General features: G+C 42.7%; 2 protein-coding genes across 10 annotated transcripts; one reads left to right on the top strand and one right to left on the bottom strand.

The window, feature by feature from the left end:
- Positions 1-520: 520 nt before the first annotated feature.
- Positions 521-9,569, top strand: phf11 (PHD finger protein 11). 3 transcript variants are annotated; one of them, XM_021578759.2, is made up of 17 exons: positions 522-908; positions 2,177-2,281; positions 2,458-2,591; positions 2,753-2,787; positions 3,232-3,308; positions 5,078-5,148; positions 5,268-5,317; positions 5,454-5,518; positions 5,631-5,653; positions 5,874-5,938; positions 6,065-6,143; positions 7,085-7,119; positions 7,209-7,255; positions 8,012-8,084; positions 8,231-8,635; positions 8,774-8,845; positions 9,070-9,569. In XM_021578759.2, the coding sequence occupies exons 1-17, from the start codon at positions 789-791 to the stop codon at positions 9,144-9,146; spliced, it is 1,533 nt and encodes a 510-aa protein (XP_021434434.2). In that variant the 5' UTR covers positions 522-788; the 3' UTR covers positions 9,147-9,569. The 3 variants fall into 3 exon arrangements, with proteins under 3 accessions (XP_036814470.1, XP_021434434.2, XP_021434433.2); XM_021578758.2 differs by having other exon boundaries at positions 5,439-5,518; XM_036958575.1 differs by lacking the exon at positions 8,231-8,635 and having other exon boundaries at positions 521-908; positions 5,439-5,518.
- A 2,570-nt stretch (positions 9,570-12,139) lies between these two features.
- On the bottom strand, positions 12,140-19,739 carry LOC110501295 (RCC1 and BTB domain-containing protein 1). Of its 7 annotated transcripts, none has more exons than XM_021578753.2 (12): positions 19,481-19,700; positions 18,258-18,486; positions 17,953-18,103; positions 17,610-17,776; positions 16,930-17,088; positions 16,666-16,773; positions 16,446-16,588; positions 16,160-16,353; positions 15,954-16,080; positions 15,266-15,417; positions 14,888-15,047; positions 12,140-14,681 (listed from the first exon to the last, which is right to left on the bottom strand). In XM_021578753.2, exons 1-12 carry the CDS (start codon positions 19,495-19,497, stop codon positions 14,648-14,650), a joined length of 1,641 nt encoding a protein of 546 aa, XP_021434428.1. In that variant the 5' UTR covers positions 19,498-19,700; the 3' UTR covers positions 12,140-14,647. The 7 variants fall into 7 exon arrangements, with proteins under 7 accessions (XP_021434428.1, XP_021434425.1, XP_021434431.1 ...); XM_021578750.2 differs by having other exon boundaries at positions 14,917-15,047; positions 19,481-19,698; XM_021578756.2 differs by having other exon boundaries at positions 14,425-14,681; positions 14,917-15,047; positions 19,584-19,739.
- Between the last annotated feature and the right edge of the window lie 683 nt (positions 19,740-20,422).

The raw sequence follows: 20,422 nt of genomic DNA, 5'->3' as shown, positions 1-20,422 counted from the left end.
TACTGCATCTTGCCTATGCCGTTCTGTACCATCACCCATTCACATATCTTTATGTACATATTCTTTATCCCTTTACACTTGTCTGTATAAGGTAGCAGTTGTGGAATTGTTAGGTTAGGTTACTCGTTGGTTATTACGGCATTGTCGGAACTAGAAGCACAAGCATGTGTATGTGACAAATAACATTTGATTTGAAGCTAGATATCATTATATATGCAGCCAAAAAGTTTTTGGGGCTCCAAGACTTTACAGCAGAAGCACTACGGATTTTGTCACTAGGAAATGTCCCCCTCTGTGTTGGGACCTGAGTAAAATGAGTTTAAAAAATTAAATACAATTACAGAAAAGCATATTGATTTTGTTTAGTAATAAATAAATAAAAATTGGGAGTTGGAATTATATTTTATTTTACCCAAATGTTTTCATTTTTTGGGATCTTTATTATTCACCCGCACATTAGGTGGCGGAATGCACATTTAATGTCTGCGAAAGCCATTATACCATAGAAGAAGAAGCACCATAGAAGCAGAAGCAGAAGCAGAAGCAGGACTATTCTTTTTGCCTACTCGGAAATTACGATACGAAACGTTGACCCTTGTGAACAAATACTGAGTCAGACGGGGCCCTACTATTCGATTCATATCGCGTGATTTCTGTATTAGTGTAGAAGAAGCGAAAAAAAAATTCGACGTTGCGAACGGACGGAGATTAGGTCGATCCGCTCATACCTACATTTCTAGCACGCTGTGGTTTTCTGTCAAATTGCTAAAGATAACAACACATGGAGAATGGGTCCCGAGCCGCATGGTAGGAAAATACGATGCGCACTTTGTAAAAGTTCCAAGGAAAATCTGACAACTGGACCATTATCGACGAAAGATTCCGTCACCGCTCATCAGAACTGCTTGGTAAGATTCGAAAAGCTTTGCCGTGACCTTTTGCTTTGGGGGAATATTTTGGTACTGCTAGGCTAACCACGATATTTTTGGGGAAGGAACTAAAACGAGTCAATCAAATTTGCAGATTTAGTAGACAACAGCATGTGGAAAACAGCTGTCGATTGACACAGTTAACAGTGGGGTTCTGACCCGGACCCTACCCTAGTGTTATGATTAGTCTATTGCAGCCAGGGGTTCTCGGACCCTAGGTTCTGCATTTAAACATATATATATATATATATAACATATAACATATATATTACTAACAGATTAAACGAACTTTGGCAAAGGGATTTTAGGAATAGGTTTAGAGTTATACAATGTAATATTATTAATATACAATTGATGTTATTAACCCTGGGCAACATGGGCCTGGGAGGCTCACAGGGAAATTGGTATCCACAGTACTCCACCAATTATTAATTTGACAGCTCAATAATTCTTGTATTCCCCAAAATGTTATTGTATTTTTTAAAACATAAATGCACTGTAATGTAAGCTTTACGGAAAAATGTTCTCTCTGCCTCATGGCAAAATGTGTAGAATTGCAGGATATTAGGTTTAAAGCTAAAACAACAACAATATCTCTCTGCCCCATGACAAAATGTGTAGAATTGCAGGATATTAGCTTAAACTGTAATAATGTCTCTACAATGCCAAGAGATGGGACTTTAGAATGTTACTTCCCAGGGCCCGAGACTGGGTTCGTCCGGCCATGCACTGACAGTCATAGTAGAACTTCTTGTATGCTATTTATCTCACTTGAGTTTTGTTCTGATTGAGGGGGTCCCTGAAGAAGTTGATATCACGAAAGGGTTCCCTGGACTCAAAACGTTTTGAGAAGCCCTGGTCTATTGAACACTACAGTACTTATATGATCGGCTTTGTTGTTTCCTTTCCCATTTAAATCCTGAATGCAGCTCGTTTGGGGACACTGGTTTTCCTATCATGATAATATAATTGACATGCCTTATGAGCTATCTTACCCCATCAGAAGCCAAAATAACATTGTTTATAAACAAAGAAATACAATGTGATTGTAAACAAACACTGTATATCTTCAAAACATGGTTAAAACTATCATTTTGATCCCATGAATGGCCAGTCCATGCATCCATAGCTCCATCTATGAATTTGATTGGTTACATAATATTTATCAAATAAAACTGTTGGGGCTGCCATTTGGTGTTTGAATCTCAGATTGCCCCTTTAACTCTTCCATGTGTTTTGAATTGCAGCTTTATTCATCTGGGGTTATTTGCCAGAACTCGCCAGAGTTTGACGACTTGTTTGGTTTCACTGTAAAAGATGTCCAGAATGAGATGAGGAGGGGAAACAGACTGGTGAGGTTATTTTAATGTTTCCCTTAGTGTTTGACATAAGTTGTTCAAACCATGATCGTTGTTTGAACATCGTTTGAACTAATTAAGTCGTGTGTGTGTGTTGTTTCAGTAATGTCTGATGGTTTTGGTTTTGTTGGCCTACTGTCACTGCACAAGCAAACTGTATCTCCCCCCAGATTTGCTACAGGTGTAAGAGGAAGGGTGCCACGGTGGGGTGTGAGGTGAAACGCTGTCAGAAGTCCTACCATTACCCCTGTGCTGTGGAAGACGGGGCCCACAACGTCGAAGACCGTATTGAAGGGAAGTATACGTGAGTGCAAGGCATAGCACCTTTTCTTCCTAAACAACTGTGAAATATATTTTTGAACTTCATTGTATAGGACAACGGGTCTCAACTGACCAATTTAATAGATAAAGTTAATGAACATGTTATTGACTGGGTCTCTATGACCGTGTCTCTGTTTGTTACAGGGTGTACTGTCAGAAGCATAATCCAGAATTAGGAGGTGAGGTGGCTGCTGGTTATTTTGATGTGTCCATCTGCCTGTAGGCTAGGGTTGAGTGGTATCCAGATTTCCGTACCTTCAATTCCATTCTCCTGTACCATACTGGGGAATCCGGTATTTCCAGCAGTGCCCACAGGGGGCGCTATTTCTTAAACTAAATAAAAAGCTAACAGCTAACAAGCATGTATTGAAAATCACACCGTCTGTATTTCAAAATACCACAGTATACGACCCAAGCCTATAGCAGGAATCAATTAATCGTCCATCCCGATACCCATCTGGATGTGTTTAGTTTATTAAATAGCTGTTAGTCCATCTGGGCAAATCTTCCTGGCTTGGTACACAAACACGCAGCCTCTGCCAGTCCAGCTGGCAGTTTCAACAAAAAACTGTAAGTTAATGAGGTGTCACTTGTTCTTGAGGATTGTTTCTGTCTCAACACAGCATCCAATGGTACATCTTTGTCCTGCAACGGGGATTCAGACACAGAGAAGAACAACAATGGAGAAATGTCATCCAAGGTCTGTATGCCACTGACTACAGTGTAATGTAAGAATTTAATAACACGCACACAGGTCATTTTTGAAAATGGATAGTTAATAGCTAGGCCTATATATGATTGATTAGCTGGTCACTATTCCTGTCTTCTGGTCATCATTGAACAACATCATCTAGCGGAAGGCTCAGAAATGAATACAAATCACGTTTCTCCCTCCAAATAATGGTCCTGTAGTGTACTAAACTCAGCAAAAAAAGAAACGTCCCTTTATCAGGACCCTGTTTTTCAAAGATAATTCGTAAAAATCCAAATAAGTCACAGATCTTCATTGTAAAGGGTTTAAACACTGTTTCACATGCTTGTTCAATGAACCATATTCAATTAATGAACATGCACCTGTGGAACGTTCGTTAAAGACACTAACAGCTTACAGACGGTAGGCAATTAAGGTCACAGTTATGAAAACTTAGGACACGAAAGAGGCCTTTCTACTGACTCTGAAAAACACCAAAACAAAGATGCCAGGGTCCCTGCTCATCTGCGTGAACGTGCCTTAGGCATGCTGCAAGGAGGCATGAGGACTGCAGATGTGGTCAGGGCAATAAATTGCAATGTCTGTACTGTGAGATGCCTAAGACAGCGGTACAAGGAGACAGGAAGGACAGCTGAGACAGGAAGGACAGCTGATCATCCTCGCAGTGGTAGACCACGTGTGACAACACCTGCACAGGATCGGTACATCCGAACATCACACCTGCGGGACAAGTGCAGGATGGCAACAACAACTGCCCGAGTTACACCAGGAACGCACAATCCCTCCTTCAGTGCTCAGACTGTCCGCAATAGGCTGAGAGAGGCTGGACTGAGGGCTTGTAGGCCTGTTGTAAGGCAGGTCCTCTCCAGACATCACCGGCAACAACGTCACCTATGGGCACAAACCCACCGTCGCTGGACCAGACAGGACTGGCAAAAATGCTCGTCGCGGTTTTGTCTCACCAGGGGTGATGGTCGGATTCGCGTTTATCGTCGAACGAATGAGCATTACACCGAAGCCTGTACTCTGGAGCGGGATCGATTTGAAGGTGGAGTGTCTGTCATGGTCTGGGGTGGTGTGTCACAGCATCATCGGACTGAGCTTGTTGTCATTGCAGGCAATCTCTCCGCTGTGCGTTACAAGGAAGACATCCTCCTCCCTCGTGTGGTACCCTTCCTGCAGACTCATCCTGACATGACCCTCCAGCATGGAAATGCCACCAGCCCTACTGCTCGTTCTGTGCGTGATTTCCTGCAAGACATGAATGTCAGTGTTCTGCCATGGCCAGCGAAGAGCCTGGATCTCAATCCCAATGAGCACGCCTGGGACCTGTTGGATCGGAGGGTAAGAGCTAGGGCCACCCCCCCCAAAATGTCTGGGAACTTGCAGGTGCCTTGGTGGAAGAGGGGGTAACATCTCACAGCAAGAATTGGCAAATCTGGTGCAGTCCATGAAGAGGAGATGCACTGCAGTACTTAATGCAGCTGGTGGCAACACCAGATACTGACTTTTACTTTTGATTTTGACCCCCCCTTTGTTCGGTGACACATTATACCATTTCTATTAGTCACATGTCTGTGAAACTTGTTCAGTTTGTCTCAGTTGTTGAATCTTGTTATGTTCATACAAATATTTACACATGTTAAGTTTGCTGAAAATAAACGCAGTTGACAGTGAGAGGACTTTTCTTTATTTGCTGAGTTTATAACCTAAAATAATATAACCTAAAGTTAATCAATATTCATTCCCAATTGCAGCTGTTTTGTGTCATCTGTGAAAAGAAAGAGGAGAGCATCAGTCTAGAACACATCGACAGTGGCATTTTCAAGTGAGTATAAGGAGTCTTTTATTCCAAAACCAATGGCTTTGCTCATTAATTTCTATCATTGATGTCAGTAAGGGTGATTTATTATGTTGTTGTAAGAGCCTGGAATGCCTCTGTCCCAGGTTGTACTGTGAAACGCATAAACCACTGTCGCTGCAGAAAGAGCTGAATGGTAAGTCATTTTGTCTCCACTGACTCGCACTTCCTTTGGTTGTGTGTTACACAAAGGTGTTCTCTGTAGATCAGATACATTTGTAAATGTTGTATGTTTTGGATATGTTGTAATTTTAAAGGACATGCTTTGTCAGGACCCTCATCTTGCAAGAGTGACTACAACACACCTGAAAACCAACGGCAGACACCAACACCCAAGGTGTTTGTATTTAGCTTTTAAAAATGGATGCATATCTTCTGCAGTAAAGAAAGTCACTTAATGTAATCGTATGAAAATATAGTGAATCATAATCTCTTTGCTTTTGAAACAGAGACGGTTGAACTTCTCTAGCAAGTAAGTATGGAATTGAGGTATGCATGTTGTAGGGTGGTCTGGTTCTTTGGTTCTGTCCAGCTGACCTGCTCTGTTCTGAGTGTGGAGTTCATGCTGCTTTGTATGTTTTTTGCTGACAAACAGTTCAGTAAATGTGTCTCTCTCTCATTCATAAAATATGGACTGGATTCTTTGGGGACTATTTTCTGAACACTGCGCCCGTTCTCACTTTTTTTGTCAGACGGGAAGTGACATCATCAAGAAAGTCCAAAAACAGGAGGATAATGGATAACTCCTCAGACTCAGGTTGCTTTATTGTTCCTGTAGCCTCCTTTTTCACTACCTTGGTTGTTGTCATTTTTTAAATAAAGTTTATACAAAGACATGAGCAACACATTGCATTGATTAGTATGTTGGTGTGTTCTGTAACAGATGGAGATGTGAATAGGATTGATATGGAGTTTTCCCCTCTGGAGTCCAATCTAGAAGACCTTGTCAACTCTGAAGACAGGTAATGGTGATAGTGCTCTCATCTAGTTTCAATTAAACTACTTTCAATGGAGGCAGTGCATGTTTTTTTTGTGTGTTTTTTTTAACCAGGTAGGCCAGTGAAGAACAAGTTCTCATTTACACCTGCGACCTGGCCAAGATAAAGAAAAGCAGTGCGGCAAAAACAACAGAGTTACATATGGGATAAACAAACGTACAGTCAATAACACAATAGAAAAATCTATGTACAGTGTGTGCAAAGTACAGATACTGGGGTGCAAAAGAGCAAAAAAATAATTATAATAACAATATGGGGATGAGGTAGATGGGTGTGCTATTTACAGATGGACTGTGTACAGGGATTGGTAAACTGCTCAGACAGCTGATGCTTAAAGTTAGAGAAGGAGATATCAGTGTCCAGCTTCAGTGATTTATTTATTTTTTTATATATTTTTTTGCAATTCGTTCCAGTCATTGGCAGCAGAGAACTGGAAGGAAAGGCGGACAAAGTAGGTGTTGGCTTTGGGGATGACCAGTGAGATATACCTGCTAGAGCGCCTTCTACGGGTGGGTGTTGCTATGGTGACCAGTGAGCTGAGATAAGACGGGGCTTTACCTAGCAAAGACTTATAGATGACCTGGAGCCAATGGGTTTGGCAACGAATATGTAGCGAGGGCCAGCCAACGAGAGCATACAGGTCGCAGTGGTGGGTAGTATATGGGGCTTTGGTGACAAAATGGATGTCACTGTGATAGACTGCAACCAATTTGGTTTATTCTGACACGTCTTTACCTTCCAAGGCTCTCTGTTGTCAAGGTTGTTCAAATAGCATGTTATCATTTCAGTGTTGAGGCGTTTCCTGTGTAAGTCAAATGTTATAAAAAGGGAAGGAGGGGGATAGTTGCCTGCCTCTGTAGTGTACAGTGACACAAGATTATTGATTTTGCGCTCTTACTTCACAGTAATCATGCTGAGACCCCCATAGCTTCCACCACAGGTAAAACATGTCAGGACACAGATTAACACACCACATTACCAGGATGTTTAATATCAAACCTAATAATATTACAAACCAATTTTCCTTAGGAAATCAGCCAGCACCTGAAGATGGGGACTATACGTTAATCGACTCCGTGAGTTACATAGCTTTAATTCTCTGACTACTCTTGTCCTCTTATCTTTGACTACTGGTCCTAAACCATTGATTCAACCATAAGGTGCTACAGAGGGTAGTGCGTACGGCCCATTACATCACGGTGGCCGAGCTCCTTGCCATCCAGGACCTCTATACCAGGCGGTGTCGGAGGAAGGACCAAACATTCTTCTGACACCATCCACCAAAGCCATAGACTGTTCTGTCTGCTACTGCACGGTAACGGTACCAGTGCACCACCAAGTCTGGAACCAATAGGACCCTGAACACCTTCTACCCTCAAACCATGAGGCTACTTTACAAGACTGCTAATCATATGGCTACTCGGACTACCTGCTTTGGCCCTTTTTTGGCACTCTATGCACACACTGGACTCCTCTCTCTCACTCACTCACACAGTTTACATAAACGTATGCATACTGACGCCACACTCACCACATACGCTGCTGCTACTGTCCAGCTATCACTTTAACCCTAGCTATATATACATATCTACCTCAATTACCTCGTACCCCTGCACATTGACTCGGTACTGGTACTCCCTGTACATAGCCATGTTATTTCCACTCGTTATTCACTGTATTTATTCCTTGTCACTGTTTCTATTTGTATTTTTACAAATCTTTATCTTTAACCCTGCATTGTTGGGAAAAGGACCCATAAGTAAGCATTTCACTGTTAGTCAACACCTGTTGTTTGTGAAGAATGTAACCAATTGAATTTGATCTTTCTGCAGGATGCCGGGTCCCAGAGTCTTTTGCTGCCAGTGATGCTGTGTGTTGCATCTGAAGAACCCTCTCAGGCCACAGGTAGTTACAGCTCCTCACCTCTCACCTGTACGCTCACTTTTCATTAACTCTTACATATAATCCCTCCCTACTAGCCAGGAAGGAAAAACTCAAATGGTTGAGTTCTCGATCATCTCGCTCCTTCTGTGTTCTCTCTATCCTCTCAGTGTGCAGTTCTGAGTCTTGTCATGGTTCTGTTCCGCACTCACCTGGTTCACCACACGGCAGCTCTCACTCACCTGGACCTGCTATTGATCCCATCTTGCCTGTCCACTCACCTGACTGCTCATCCGTCCACTCTGGTCCACTCAATTTGGCCAGCACAGCTATTGTGTGTTATGGCCCAGTGTCCTCTCCTCCATCTCCCTCTCCACACGCTGTCTCCCAGTGTCCCCTTGCAAGGCCTGAAGGCCTGGGTTCACCTGGTGGTTCTGGCTCCAGCAATGCAGCCAGCAGGGTGTTCTGGAGGAGGTGTACCGAAGCAGGCTGTACAGAGTCCATCTTCACCACTTTCATCTCTGACATGGTCGGCATCTCCAAGAGGATCCTGTCAGATCAGGCCAGTCAGGAGGGTGAGTGGCTGGAGGGGGTTGGCTGGTATATTAAATAAAACTGTCACCAATTGAACACTGTTAGGAGCATATAATCAGAATGGCAGGCTTCATTTATTTTCTTTCGTATGTTTTTGCTTTCTCTGTCTTCCTTCACAGATTATGATCTCTCTCTGAGAGTGATTGAGGCCTCTGGAAAATTATCACAGATGCTTTCACAGCAGGAGAGAGGTGAGAATTAGTGGATTAATAACAGAGTTAGGAGTTTTTATAGCGTTGTGCAAATGGTAAGGCTTCTTATTTTCAAAGCTTGTGAAGCCTGTATTCATATTTTTCTAGCCCAGACCCATTGTTTGTTGTATGCTCTGTAAATTGCTCTACATGCACTTCGTGAGCCTTTAAACAACTAATATAATGCAAATATAAATCAAATGTATTCTCCCTCCTTTGTTCAGAGTTTAAGAAGAAGCAAAGGGAGCTACAGAGAGCTACGGCAGCCATAAGAGAAGCCAGGTCAGCCCTGAAAAGATGAGCGGCACTGCCAGAAATTACAGCCTTCAAAGTTCAATTCACCTTTCCTCATTTGTAAAGGTGTATTATTCAGCCATATATTTATCATTTGATTTCTCAATGTTTTTTGAAAAAACTTGTTCCGCTTTCTTATCATAATACCAAACACACATAACCTAATCTTATATTACCACCGTGTTTATATTTATATCTAGTAGAAGCAATTGTCAAACAAGAAGAGGCTGGCTTTTTCACTTGCCAGAAAAGGGACTTTATAGCTTCACCAATGTAAAAAAAATAATGTACAGTACCAGTTTGGACACGCCTACTCATTCAAGGGTTTTACTTTATTTGTACTATTTTTTGGGGGGGGTATTTTTTTATTTTAGAATAATAGTGAAAACATCAACTAAGAAATAACGTATGGAATCATGTCGTAAACAAATCAAAATATATATTTTAGATTCTTCAAAGTAGCCACCCTTTGCCTTGACAGCTTTGCACACTCTTGGCATTCTCTCAACCAGCTTCACCTGGAATTCTTTTCCAACAGTCTTGAAGGAGTTCACACATATGCTGAGCACTTGTTGGCTGCTTTTCCTTCACGCTCCATTTCAACTCATCCCAAACCATCTCAATTGGGTTGAGGTCAGGTGATTGTGGTCATCTGATGCAGCACTCCATCACTCTCCTTCTTGGTCAAACAGCCTGAAGGTGTGTTGGGTCATTGTCCTGTTGAAAAACAAATGATAGTCCCACTAAGCGCAAACTAGATGGGATGGCGTATCGTTGAAGAATGCTGTGGTGGCCATGCTGGTTAAGTGTGCCTTGAATTCTAAATAAATCACTGACAGTGTCACCAGCAAAGCACCATCACATTCTTCACAGTGGGAACCACACATGCGGAGATCATCCGTTCACCTACTCTGCGTATTACAAAGACGATAGCTGTTGGAACCAAAAATCTAACATTTGGACTAATCAGACCAAAGGACAAACTTCCACTGGTCTAATGTCCATTGCTCGTGTTTCTTGGCCCAAGCAAGTCTCTTCTTATTATTGGTGTCCTTTAGTACTGGTTTCTTTGCAGCAATTCAACCATGAAGGCCTGATTTTACACCGTCTCCTCTGAACAGTTGATGTTGAGATGTCTGTTACTTGAACTCTGTGAAGCATTTATTTGGGCTACAATCTGAGGTGCAATTAACTCTAATGAACTTATCCTCTACAGCAGAGGTAACACTGGGTTTTCCTTTTCTGTGGCAGTCCACATGAGAGCCAGCTTCACCATAGCTCTTGATGATTTTTGCGACTGCACTTGAAGAAACTTTGAAAGTTCTGCAATGAGGGACTGTTGTTTCTCTTAGATTATTTGGGCTGTACTTGCCATAATATGGACTTGGTCTTTTTCCCAAATAGGGTTATCTTCTGTATACCACCTCTACCTTGTCACAACACAGCTTATTGTCTCAAATGCATTAAGGAAAGAAATTCCACAAATTAGCTTTTAACAACCACACCTGTTAATTGAAATGTATTCCAGGTGACTATCTCATGAAGCTGGTTGAGAGAATGCAAGGAGTGTGCAAAGCTGTCATCAACTTAAAGGGTGGCATACTTTGAATAATCTCAAATATAAAATATATTTTGATTTAACACTTTTTTGGTTACTACATGATTCCATGTTATTTCATACTTTTGATATCTTCACTATTTTTCAACAATGTTTGGAAATAGTCAAAATAAAGAACCCTGGAACGAGTAGGTGTCTTTTGACTGGTACTTAATAAATCATATATTTTCCCCTAACCCTACCACCTCTCTCCTAATTGGAGTAAAGTAATGAACAATAACACTTAGGCTTCTAGTTTATACATACTATATACATTTTACAGACAATCTTTTTTTTTTTTTAATCCCACCCTTCAGCTACCACCAACCCCTCCCATCTATCTCTGATGCACATCCAGTTTGATTTCTATTTTGCCATATATTTTTAACTGCTATTTTACATTAGTTATCTTGTTTTTAATCCCACCCTTCAGCTCCACTCAACCCCTCCCATCGATCTCTTAACACCGTCCATGTTTTATTTATATTTGCCATATATTTTTCAATTGTGCTGTGACGCTTCACAAAAGTTCTGAACCTTTCTATTCTCATAGTTTCTACAGATTGTAAATTAGAGTCAATAGTTTTGGCAAAAATGTTTGACTTTTCAAATCACCCAGTAGTGCTATCTGCAGAGTTAGCTCCAGGTAAATGTGACCAAAAACAAGCTACATATGGACAGTACCAAAACAAATGATTCTGTGTCTTTGTACCAACATCTTCAGAGTGGGGGAGGTATATATATATAATTCTATTTGTTGCAAGAATTTTGTGTAATTCAAAGTTTTGAATCCGGCGTTGTTTTGCGTATTGGTTCATAAACCATGTGTCATGGAATCAGTACATAAAAAATGTCTTCTCAACTATTTTGCAATCGATACGGCACAGCAGTCAATTTTTTGGTCCTTAATTAAATGAAACTGGTGTGTGTGTGTGTGTGTATATATATATATATATTTTTTAATCACAAGTTTCTTTAACCAATTTTGGTCTAATGCATGGCCAGCAGACAAGCTCCTTACTGTTCTGTGGTCTGGGGAAATGCATCAGCAAGTGAAATTAGGAGGCTACAGATTGCACAGAACAAAGCAGCAAGGATTGTTTTAAGGTGGAAATATATGGTTCTTCTGTTGTAGTCATGCTGCCATGCAATGAAGAAATTGAATAATTTATCTGAGCAAACCAATGTATATATTTCAATATATACATTGACACAATACATAGTCCAGCACAATTTTCCTATGGTAGATAATTGATTCTTCATCTTTTTAGACTGTTAAGAGTATTTCTGGTCAATATGTTAGTGTATTATGTCTAACAGTGTGTTATATGTGAAATCATTTTCAAATAACTGAAAGTGAGATGTTGTAATCTGAATAAAGGGGAAAAGGCCATTCTTGAACAAGGGGTGAGACATTCTTAATAATCTGCTAGAGAACCAGTTCGGAATATAATAACTTTTGTATGAGAGGTCTAACGCTTTAATCATTTCTGCCCTCCAAATTCAAATTCATTATATAAATAGGCCCGTTTCATTTGGTCTGGCTTGCCGTTCCAAATAAAGTTGAATATTTTTGCTCATGTAATTTATAAAAAGTGTAGGCAAGACCATAAGCAAATATGTAAACTGTAATATGACTAGAGTTAATCGGGGTGATTTTTCCAACTTTCTATTAAAATTGGAGTGAGTTCATTTCTTTCTTTTGGGAAATGTATACCGAGTATGTCCACATAACCGTCAGACCATTTTATTGGTAAACTACACGGTAATGTAAAATATGTATTTTGTGATCCAATACATAATATAGTACACGTATCATCATTTGGTTTTAATCCAGAGGTTAGAAAAAGTATCTAGATCGCGCAGGGATCCATATTGTTGATTTAAAAGAACATGAGTCGGTGTACAATGACACCTTTGTTTTCGAGCCCTGGATTTCTATCCCTTTGATATTAATAGATATGCCGATAGCGGACAACCTTGTTTTACTTCTGTTGACAGTTTAAAACTTTGAGAAGTTGAAATATTTCAGGCATTTATTTATAAACTCCAGTCAACTTTATCAAAAGCCTATTCAAAGTCAGCTGTGAATACCAGGCCATATTTTTCAGTGTTCTGTTTCCAGTACTTGTCTTATCTCCAATATGTCAACCATGTAAAAAAAAAAATTAAAAAAAAATGCATCACAAGACTTCCGTGGTAGCGGAAACTGCATACACGGTAAACGCTGCATATGTCGGCTCAGTGGAAAATGACCGCTAGAGCGCTGAACTTCGGCGGTGGGATCGAATTGAGCCCTTGTTTTGCAACCAGTTCTTACACCCACCTCCCTTTTCTTTGACTCACGTATACTCCACCCACCGATCTGTCACTTTAGGCTCTGCCCACAGAGCTTTTATCCAACAGATCAACTGTGTGCTGCCCTCAGAACAGGATCCAATAAGCTCATTTGTTTTGGTCGTATTGAGGAGAGTTAACTGGCACACCGCTCTATAGAATTGGCATAGAAATGAATTACTGGCAGTTGGAATCATAGAAAAACTCAACTGGAATCTCAGCAGCTCCTCACAACAAAGCAGCCTTCACCCAGCTTTCTCACACTCAGTGTGTGTGTGTAACTAAATATCTACAAGTTGTCTTTAATGAACATAAAAAAATAGGTGATTATCATTTCTGTATAATAGTTCTGTACAGCTGAGATATAGTGCAAATACTGAAAAGTAACAATACCTTAAATGTCTGAAATCATCTGTAACGTAGGCTGAAAATATTGCATTCAAAAACCCAGCCAACCCAATGTTCTCCAAGAACTCTGTCATGGAGTTTACATTGACCCCATGCACAGGTTTTTGTTGTTGCTCTTTTTAGGAATGATGTGATTTCACACAAGTACAACATTTTTATTGCTCTAACAGATTAAGGCCTAGGTTCAATCAGATCAATAACCGACACCAGCATGGTGGATGTGTTGGAGGTTGACCTGTGGTGGAGCCATTAGATGGGTGAGCAGCTGCTCTTGATCATTGTCATGAAGCCACAGCCATCCCAGAACAAGAAGGTGGGCAGTCAAATTGAAAAATCATGAAACTAAATAATGAGGATTTCTATAGTCTTAAATCGAGCTGAAGATTACATCTCACATTCCAGTGTTCAAACTTGTAAACAAGGCTACATGGGATTTCTGTTAATGTGACTCCGTGCAGCCAATGGCAATGTCCGCTTTAGGTATAAGACCAGGAACCACTTGTGGATTTCACAGCTAACGCAGTTCCACCTCCGACACCCCAAAAACAACCACTATGCAGATGTTGGCTAAAGCGGATCTGATTGAATCAATCCCTAAGACTGGATCTAATAACCTGAGACCCACCCTTCAATTAGAACACTGAAGATCGCTATCTGTCAGTAGTGACAAGTTATATAATCAATCTCACACAGGCTTTCCCAGAACCCACTGCACCATATCAGAAAGTGCAAACGTGCTCCTCACTCGTCAAGAAGGGAAACAAAATACTTGCAAAGAACTCTGGCCTCCAAAGCTGCAAGATGTAACTACCAACCCACAGAGCGAGATGGAAGACGATAGAAATATCGAATAACCCCTCTGAACAGTTCTGTAACAGGGGTTAGGGTAACTACCGGTACTTAACATCCTTTGCCACCCATCATCTGCAGTAAATAGACAACCACTGGCAGACGCTACAGCTAACGGAGTCTGGTGGCTCGTATCAGATGGCAGACCAGAGCGTGTTTAGCCTAGCGTAGCCCCCCTGTGATGGAGACAGAGATGAGCCGGTTCAGCGGTCAGTTCTTGAAGGCTCCACAGCGGCTAGCTCGGCTGATGAACTCTTTGAGAAGGTTGCCTTCCATCTGCCAGAAGGCTGCAGTCTGGGTCACCTCCGTCAGGTGGTTCACACAGAACTTAAAGCAGAACTCCTCCAGGTCCTAGATACACCACATGGTTAAACAGGAAATATGAAGTTAGCACTTGTCCAATAACAAATGCTCATTTTAGTTTTTCTTTGCTATGGTGTGCCCCAATGAACACAACCCAGGGAAAGTAGGCTTGGTAGAAGTTGCTCCTAGCCACTGGTACACAGGGTCAGATGTGTGTTAATCCGCCTAAAGTTTAAGATTGGGTGAAGAGTTACCTGTTGCTAGGTGTGGAAGCGGGACTGACCTCTGCGTCGTAGCGCACGGCAGCAGCGAGCAGAGAGAAGGCGTTCTCTATGGTGATGCCTCTCTTGATGATGTGCTGACAGAGACGCTTCAGGCGGTTCTCACAGTAGGATGTGGCCAGGTCCAGCAGACCTAACACAACCATAGACAGTCTGGATCACTGTTGGCTTGGGATGTTTGCATACATTGATGTCTGCATCTGTTGTTTCTGGACTTTTATAAATCAATGATTGGTCTACAGATGAGGTACACCCCAATATGAGCTTGACTGGTCGCACTGTCACAGCCTTTAACCCTCCCCTATTGATTAATTGCCTTGTCAGTAAGGCATGGCTAGGTGGGGGACTGACCGATAGCATCCTCTGGGGGCAGGTCTATGTTGTCTGTGTAGAGGAACTCTAGGAAGGAGCGGTAGACGGGGTAGGTGAACTGGTCGATCTCTATCACCTCCTTCATGTCTTCATTCCAATGGGACTGGAACATGGACCTGAAGTGCTCACACCTAGCAGTGGAGAGGGGTAGAGGACAACTATTAGCGTCACTAAATATCCTCCATTTAAAGGGATAGTTCAGAATTTTGGCAACGAGGCCCATTATCTACTTCGAGAGTCACGAACTTGTGGATACCATTTAAGCATGCTAGCTGTACCCAATCACTTTGAGTCTTTGTGCCAAGCTAGTTAGCTTCCTTCATACTGGACGCAGATACATAGAAATATTATCCACAAGTTCACCTGACTGAGGAAGTAGGGAAGGGGCTTCATACCAAAATCCTGAACTATCCCTTAAGTGTCTTTGAAAAGCACTAATGTAAAGCATGTGTTCTATAATATTGTGAAATAATGCCACATTTCCTCATTCGCTAGGAAAGATAAACTTGCAATGGGTCTGGTAAAACAACTTGACTCAATAATAGACCATTCAACTTCAAACTTTCCCAATAATCCAAAAAAGTATTTAGATTTGGAAAGCATTTATTGATGTTAGCTGGGTAATTTGATCTTGCTGTGTTAGAGCCCAGTGAGCAACCTGCCTGACCTGATCTTGAGCACAGCCTTGTGCACATGGATGTATTTGCCATCCACGCTGAACTTGAGGTCGGCCGTCTCTGGGCTGTCAAATTCCTTCTTTAAAGACTGGGACACTGTCAGGAAGTCATCATGCTCTGGAGAGAACACACAAACACAATGAAAGTCATCATGCTCTACCAAAAGGAGAGGACGTACTCAGTCACACACCCTTACCCATAGAGAGCAGCCTCCACATGACAGAGGGCGTGGCAAAGCAAGCAAAAACGTCATCAGTGCAGGAGAAGTGTGTGAGGAAGGGCAAGACGATGGACTGACCCCTACACTGGCCCCACATGTACACCTGGCCACTCTGAGTCTTAGCTGCTGAGGTGTGTGTGGAGTGGCATGCTGCAATCTCTACAATCCTGCTGGAGAGGAGGGAGGAGATCAGTCTGTATTCAGAGACTGCCTCATCTCTTTCTCAGCCATGATGTGTACTGTGTATATAGACATTTCTCACCTCTCCTTCTCAGCCATGATCTGGACTGGGCTGAGTTGGTTGCTCTTGTTGCCTGTGCCCAGCTGGCCATAGGTGTTGGTCCCCCAGGCATACAGCAGCCCCTCGTCCGTTAGGGCCAAGGAGTGGGCATAGCCAGACACTATCTGGATGGGAAGAGAGAGGTTAATGGTAGTGGAGGTAGTGTGTGTGTGTGTGTGTGCGCGCGTGTGCACTCGCGCACCTGTAGCACACAGAGACCCTGTAAGCCCACCAGGCGACAAGGTGTCAGCTGATTCCCGTTGTTGCCTAGCCCCAGTTGGCCGTTTCCGTTATAGCCCCAGCCGTACACCTGAGAAAGAAACAAGCGCACAAACACTCTCTTAGGTGTCCTGCAAGGTTGCTGCATACTTGTGAACCTACTAAGTTAAAGTACACCGGCTGATTGAATACAAACAATACTTAACATATTTAATATCAAACCCACGTTCAAACTGTGGTCACTCACCTCTCCATTCTCGACCACAGCCAGAGAGGAGGTTTGACCACAGGTGATGCTGACGACCACCTTGTTCTGCAGACAGTTGGACACTCTCCTGGGGGTGGGCTGGTTGGCCGTGGACCCTGACCCCACCTGGCCACAGTTATTGTAGCCCCAGGCATACACCTGGACAGGGAGGTCAGAGAATCACATTTCACTGAATATATAATAATTTTCTTTAGGTTTAATAATATAGTGCAAAACACTATAGAACATCACACATCTAACAGCAATACAAGTCCAGCCCACTTCCCTGATAATACATCAGGTTCACTCTAGAGTGGTGCCAGTCACTGGACCAGTGACATAAAGCCGACTCAGTGAAAGAACAGCGGGTAACAATAGGGCCTTTATATCAGAGCTTGGATTTACTGGGTCACAGTAAGTTGGTTTAGACTAGGGCACGGTGGTAAGGGGGCTTAGAGCAGTGTTTCTCAATCCATGGTCCGTGGAATGTTGTTGGCCAGCCCCTCAAATGTTTCTGACAGACACAAGTGTTATTTTCAATATAGGCAGAACCCCACAGACCCCCCCCTCTTTCTCTCTACCCTTCCATCTTAACCTCTCCAGCATTAATAGGGATCATGGGGTGAGGAGTCACAAGCCACCTATCTCCCACTACCCCCCTCCATCCTTCCTTCTCTCACCTCTCCAGTGTTGGTCAGGGCCAGGGAGTGATGTGAACCACAGGCCACTTCCGTCACCCTCTTGTTGAGAAGGCTGGCAGACACCAGCACAGGAGCGACCCCCTGGTTGGTGGTCCCATTCCCCAGCTGACTGTAGCCATTGTGGCCCCAGGCAAACAACTCGCCCTCTGACACACAATGGAGGAAACGGTGAGTTAGAAACCCCAAATAGTGGTAGAAATACTTTGAACAGGCATCTGGGATAGGGATTAGGGAATCATGTCAGCTCTATTGAAGACATTTCTATGTCCAACATTCTGTGCCATCCTCTTGAATGTTGTATCCCTGTTATGTGCTGTAGTACCCTCAGTGGCCAGGAGGATGTGGGGTCCGCTGCCATAGCTGAGGCTGACCACTTTCCTCCCACTCAGAAAGTCCAGCTTCTTAGGTAGGATGGTGCTTTGGCTATCCCCTGTTCCCAGGCAGTTACTGCAGTTCAGCCCAAACACATACACCTAAGGAAGAGAAAGAGAGATGGGTCACTGTTTGAAATAAGCAGACACCAGTCAGCATGTGCTGTGCAGAGTGCATGTGTATTCCAGAAGAGAGACCTAGGAGTGACCACTCCAGATAAAACACACTGACTACACCAATCATCTGACCACTTACGTCATCATTGTGGGTGATGTAGATGACCTCGTTGGCGGAGGTTCCAAACACACAGGCCTGTCGTATGGACGAGAGCTCCTCGCCTTCCATCAGGCTAAACAGCGGCCATTTTGTCACATCCACCATAGTGCGCCTTGATCTCCGTTGCAACGGTGGAGGGGTGTGTCCCCGGCTACAGGGAGGAGCAGGTGCGTGGTCTTGGTGGGCGATGCTATCCCTGCTTTTCACACTGAATATTAGACAAGAGACGTCGAGAGAACACACAGACAGAGCTTACACAACCACCAGAGAACACACAAACAGAGAGCTCACACAACCACCAGAGAACACACAACTGGAAGTCAGAGATCAAACACACACGCACTCACAATCATCAGAGCACATGTGGGCACAAACAGTCACACACACATACTGTCTAACTCAAATACTCTGCAACCTCAGACCACCTTTCATTCCCATTAGTATTTTGAGTTGGTGAAATTGAGCAGACAGAAGAGACCATTGTCCTGGCCTTTAATCTCTAAATGTTTCCAGATTATAATTTAATCTGTTCCTCACGAACCGCTGGGTTTCACATTTGTATTCTATCCCAGCACAAACCCGAGTAATTGCCAAGCACTATATGAATCCGGTGGGTTAGTGTTGGGGTGGAATAAATCCTAGGAACTGATTTGGAAACACTGACCTTACATGTGGTTAGTTCTATATCCAGTGAGCTGAGACATAGGTAAAAAAAAAAAAAAAAAAATACTCGATACGGTTTTAAAGCAGGCAGCTAGGCTGGGAATAGTTGCTCAGTTAGAGCTTTGCTTTAGGATCGATTGCAGACCCTTGATCTCACCCCTAGAGATTACCACTCAATCGAAAAAAATCAAGACGAGTCAATTTTCTGACTCTACACAAGCAAAACTCTCACCTAGCCAGTTTAGTACATCAGAAAAGAGAGTAAATAATGTTAATGCTACAACCGAAAACGCATTCACCTTTTATCGAGTCTATTGATGAAATTAGTAGCTAGTTAGCTAGTGGAACTTTGGCTGATTAGATGGCTAACTAAAGTTACCTATATAGTGATCAGTACACACTCGCCTTAAATGACTGTGGACCTGGCTAGATAACGTTATCTAGAAAGCAAGCCAACAAAACATTCCAGTTGTAGCTAAGCTAGCTACTGCTAGTAAACGAGTATGCCAGCTGACATCAACGTGCATTCATTCACTGACCTACAAGAGCGTTCCATAGTCAATAATGACAACTTTTCCGGGGAGGAAAACAAAACAGATCAAAATGAAAGTATGTTTAAAAGCGTCACACCACCAAGCCTACCTATGAGATGCGTTAGTTTGGTGCTATTACCGGTGGACGGGTAGCTAGCCTCCCGGTCACTGAACCGCTTTCTCCTGCCGCCGCCTCTCGGATAATGTCAGCAGCTCCCTCTGTTGTTGGTGTGTCCGGAAGTGAGCGCCAATATATGTCACGTGATCAACATTCAACCAAGAGAGGCCCAACTCGATGGAAAATCTGTCTCCCTCCAGCAGGTGGCGTTTTTTCGTTGTTTCGCACAGTTGTTACGCGTGCACTGATAGAAGTAGGACACGTGACATTACTGCAACTTTGAGGAAAAAACACTTTATATCAGTCTCGAGATGGCTATGCATATTCGTAACATGAGGCTAGTAGCATAGCATCTCTCAATTGAATACAGGCGGTTGACACCAACAACCCTCATGGAACATTCAAAAAAAGGGTTATCCACCAACCTAGTGAAATGACAAGAGGGAGCTAGATCGTGGACAATGACTCCCATTGTTGGGGCAGAGAGATGTATATTGTCAATATACCCTAAATAAATAGGACAAAGGTCACTAGATGGCTGTCTGACCATAAAATAAACACCCTCCAAAACACATGTTAAACATTTGCATTTCTCAACATAATCCTCATTTCAGGTTTTGCAAGAAGCCTGATCTCTCTCCTGATCCAGTTTTGCTCTCAGTTAATCATGGGGGTTGCATGCAAACACATGAAGATAAGTAGATGTTATCTCCATATTTGGTTGACTGTTCAGTGGCATTCAGCTCTGCTTGTAGGACCATCCTTTTCAGCACAGAGGTGTAATGGCAAGCAACTGGATCACAAACCAACACGACAAAGAGGAATCAGGA

This window comes from Oncorhynchus mykiss, chromosome 22 (assembly GCF_013265735.2).
Source record: "Oncorhynchus mykiss isolate Arlee chromosome 22, USDA_OmykA_1.1, whole genome shotgun sequence".
Classification (NCBI taxonomy): Eukaryota; Metazoa; Chordata; class Actinopteri; order Salmoniformes; family Salmonidae; genus Oncorhynchus; species Oncorhynchus mykiss.
This window is presented reverse-complemented; position numbering and strand designations above follow the sequence as displayed.

Coding starts and splice junctions, on each gene's coding strand:
- phf11 (XM_021578758.2), top strand. CDS start 789: ATGGGTCCCGAGCCGCATGGTAGGAAAATACGATGCGCACTTTGTAAA. Junction 3,309..5,077: donor ATGGAGAAATGTCATCCAAG/GTCTGTATGCCA, acceptor TCCCAATTGCAG/CTGTTTTGTGTCATCTGTGA. Junction 5,318..5,438: donor GCTGCAGAAAGAGCTGAATG/GTAAGTCATTTT, acceptor GTAATTTTAAAG/GACATGCTTTGTCAGGACCC.
- LOC110501295 (XM_021578750.2), bottom strand. Junction 18,104..18,257: donor ACATCACCCACAATGATGAC/GTAAGTGGTCAG, acceptor TCTCTTCCTTAG/GTGTATGTGTTTGGGCTGAA. Junction 15,418..15,953: donor AAGGCTGTGCTCAAGATCAG/GTCAGGCAGGTT, acceptor CTCCACTGCTAG/GTGTGAGCACTTCAGGTCCA.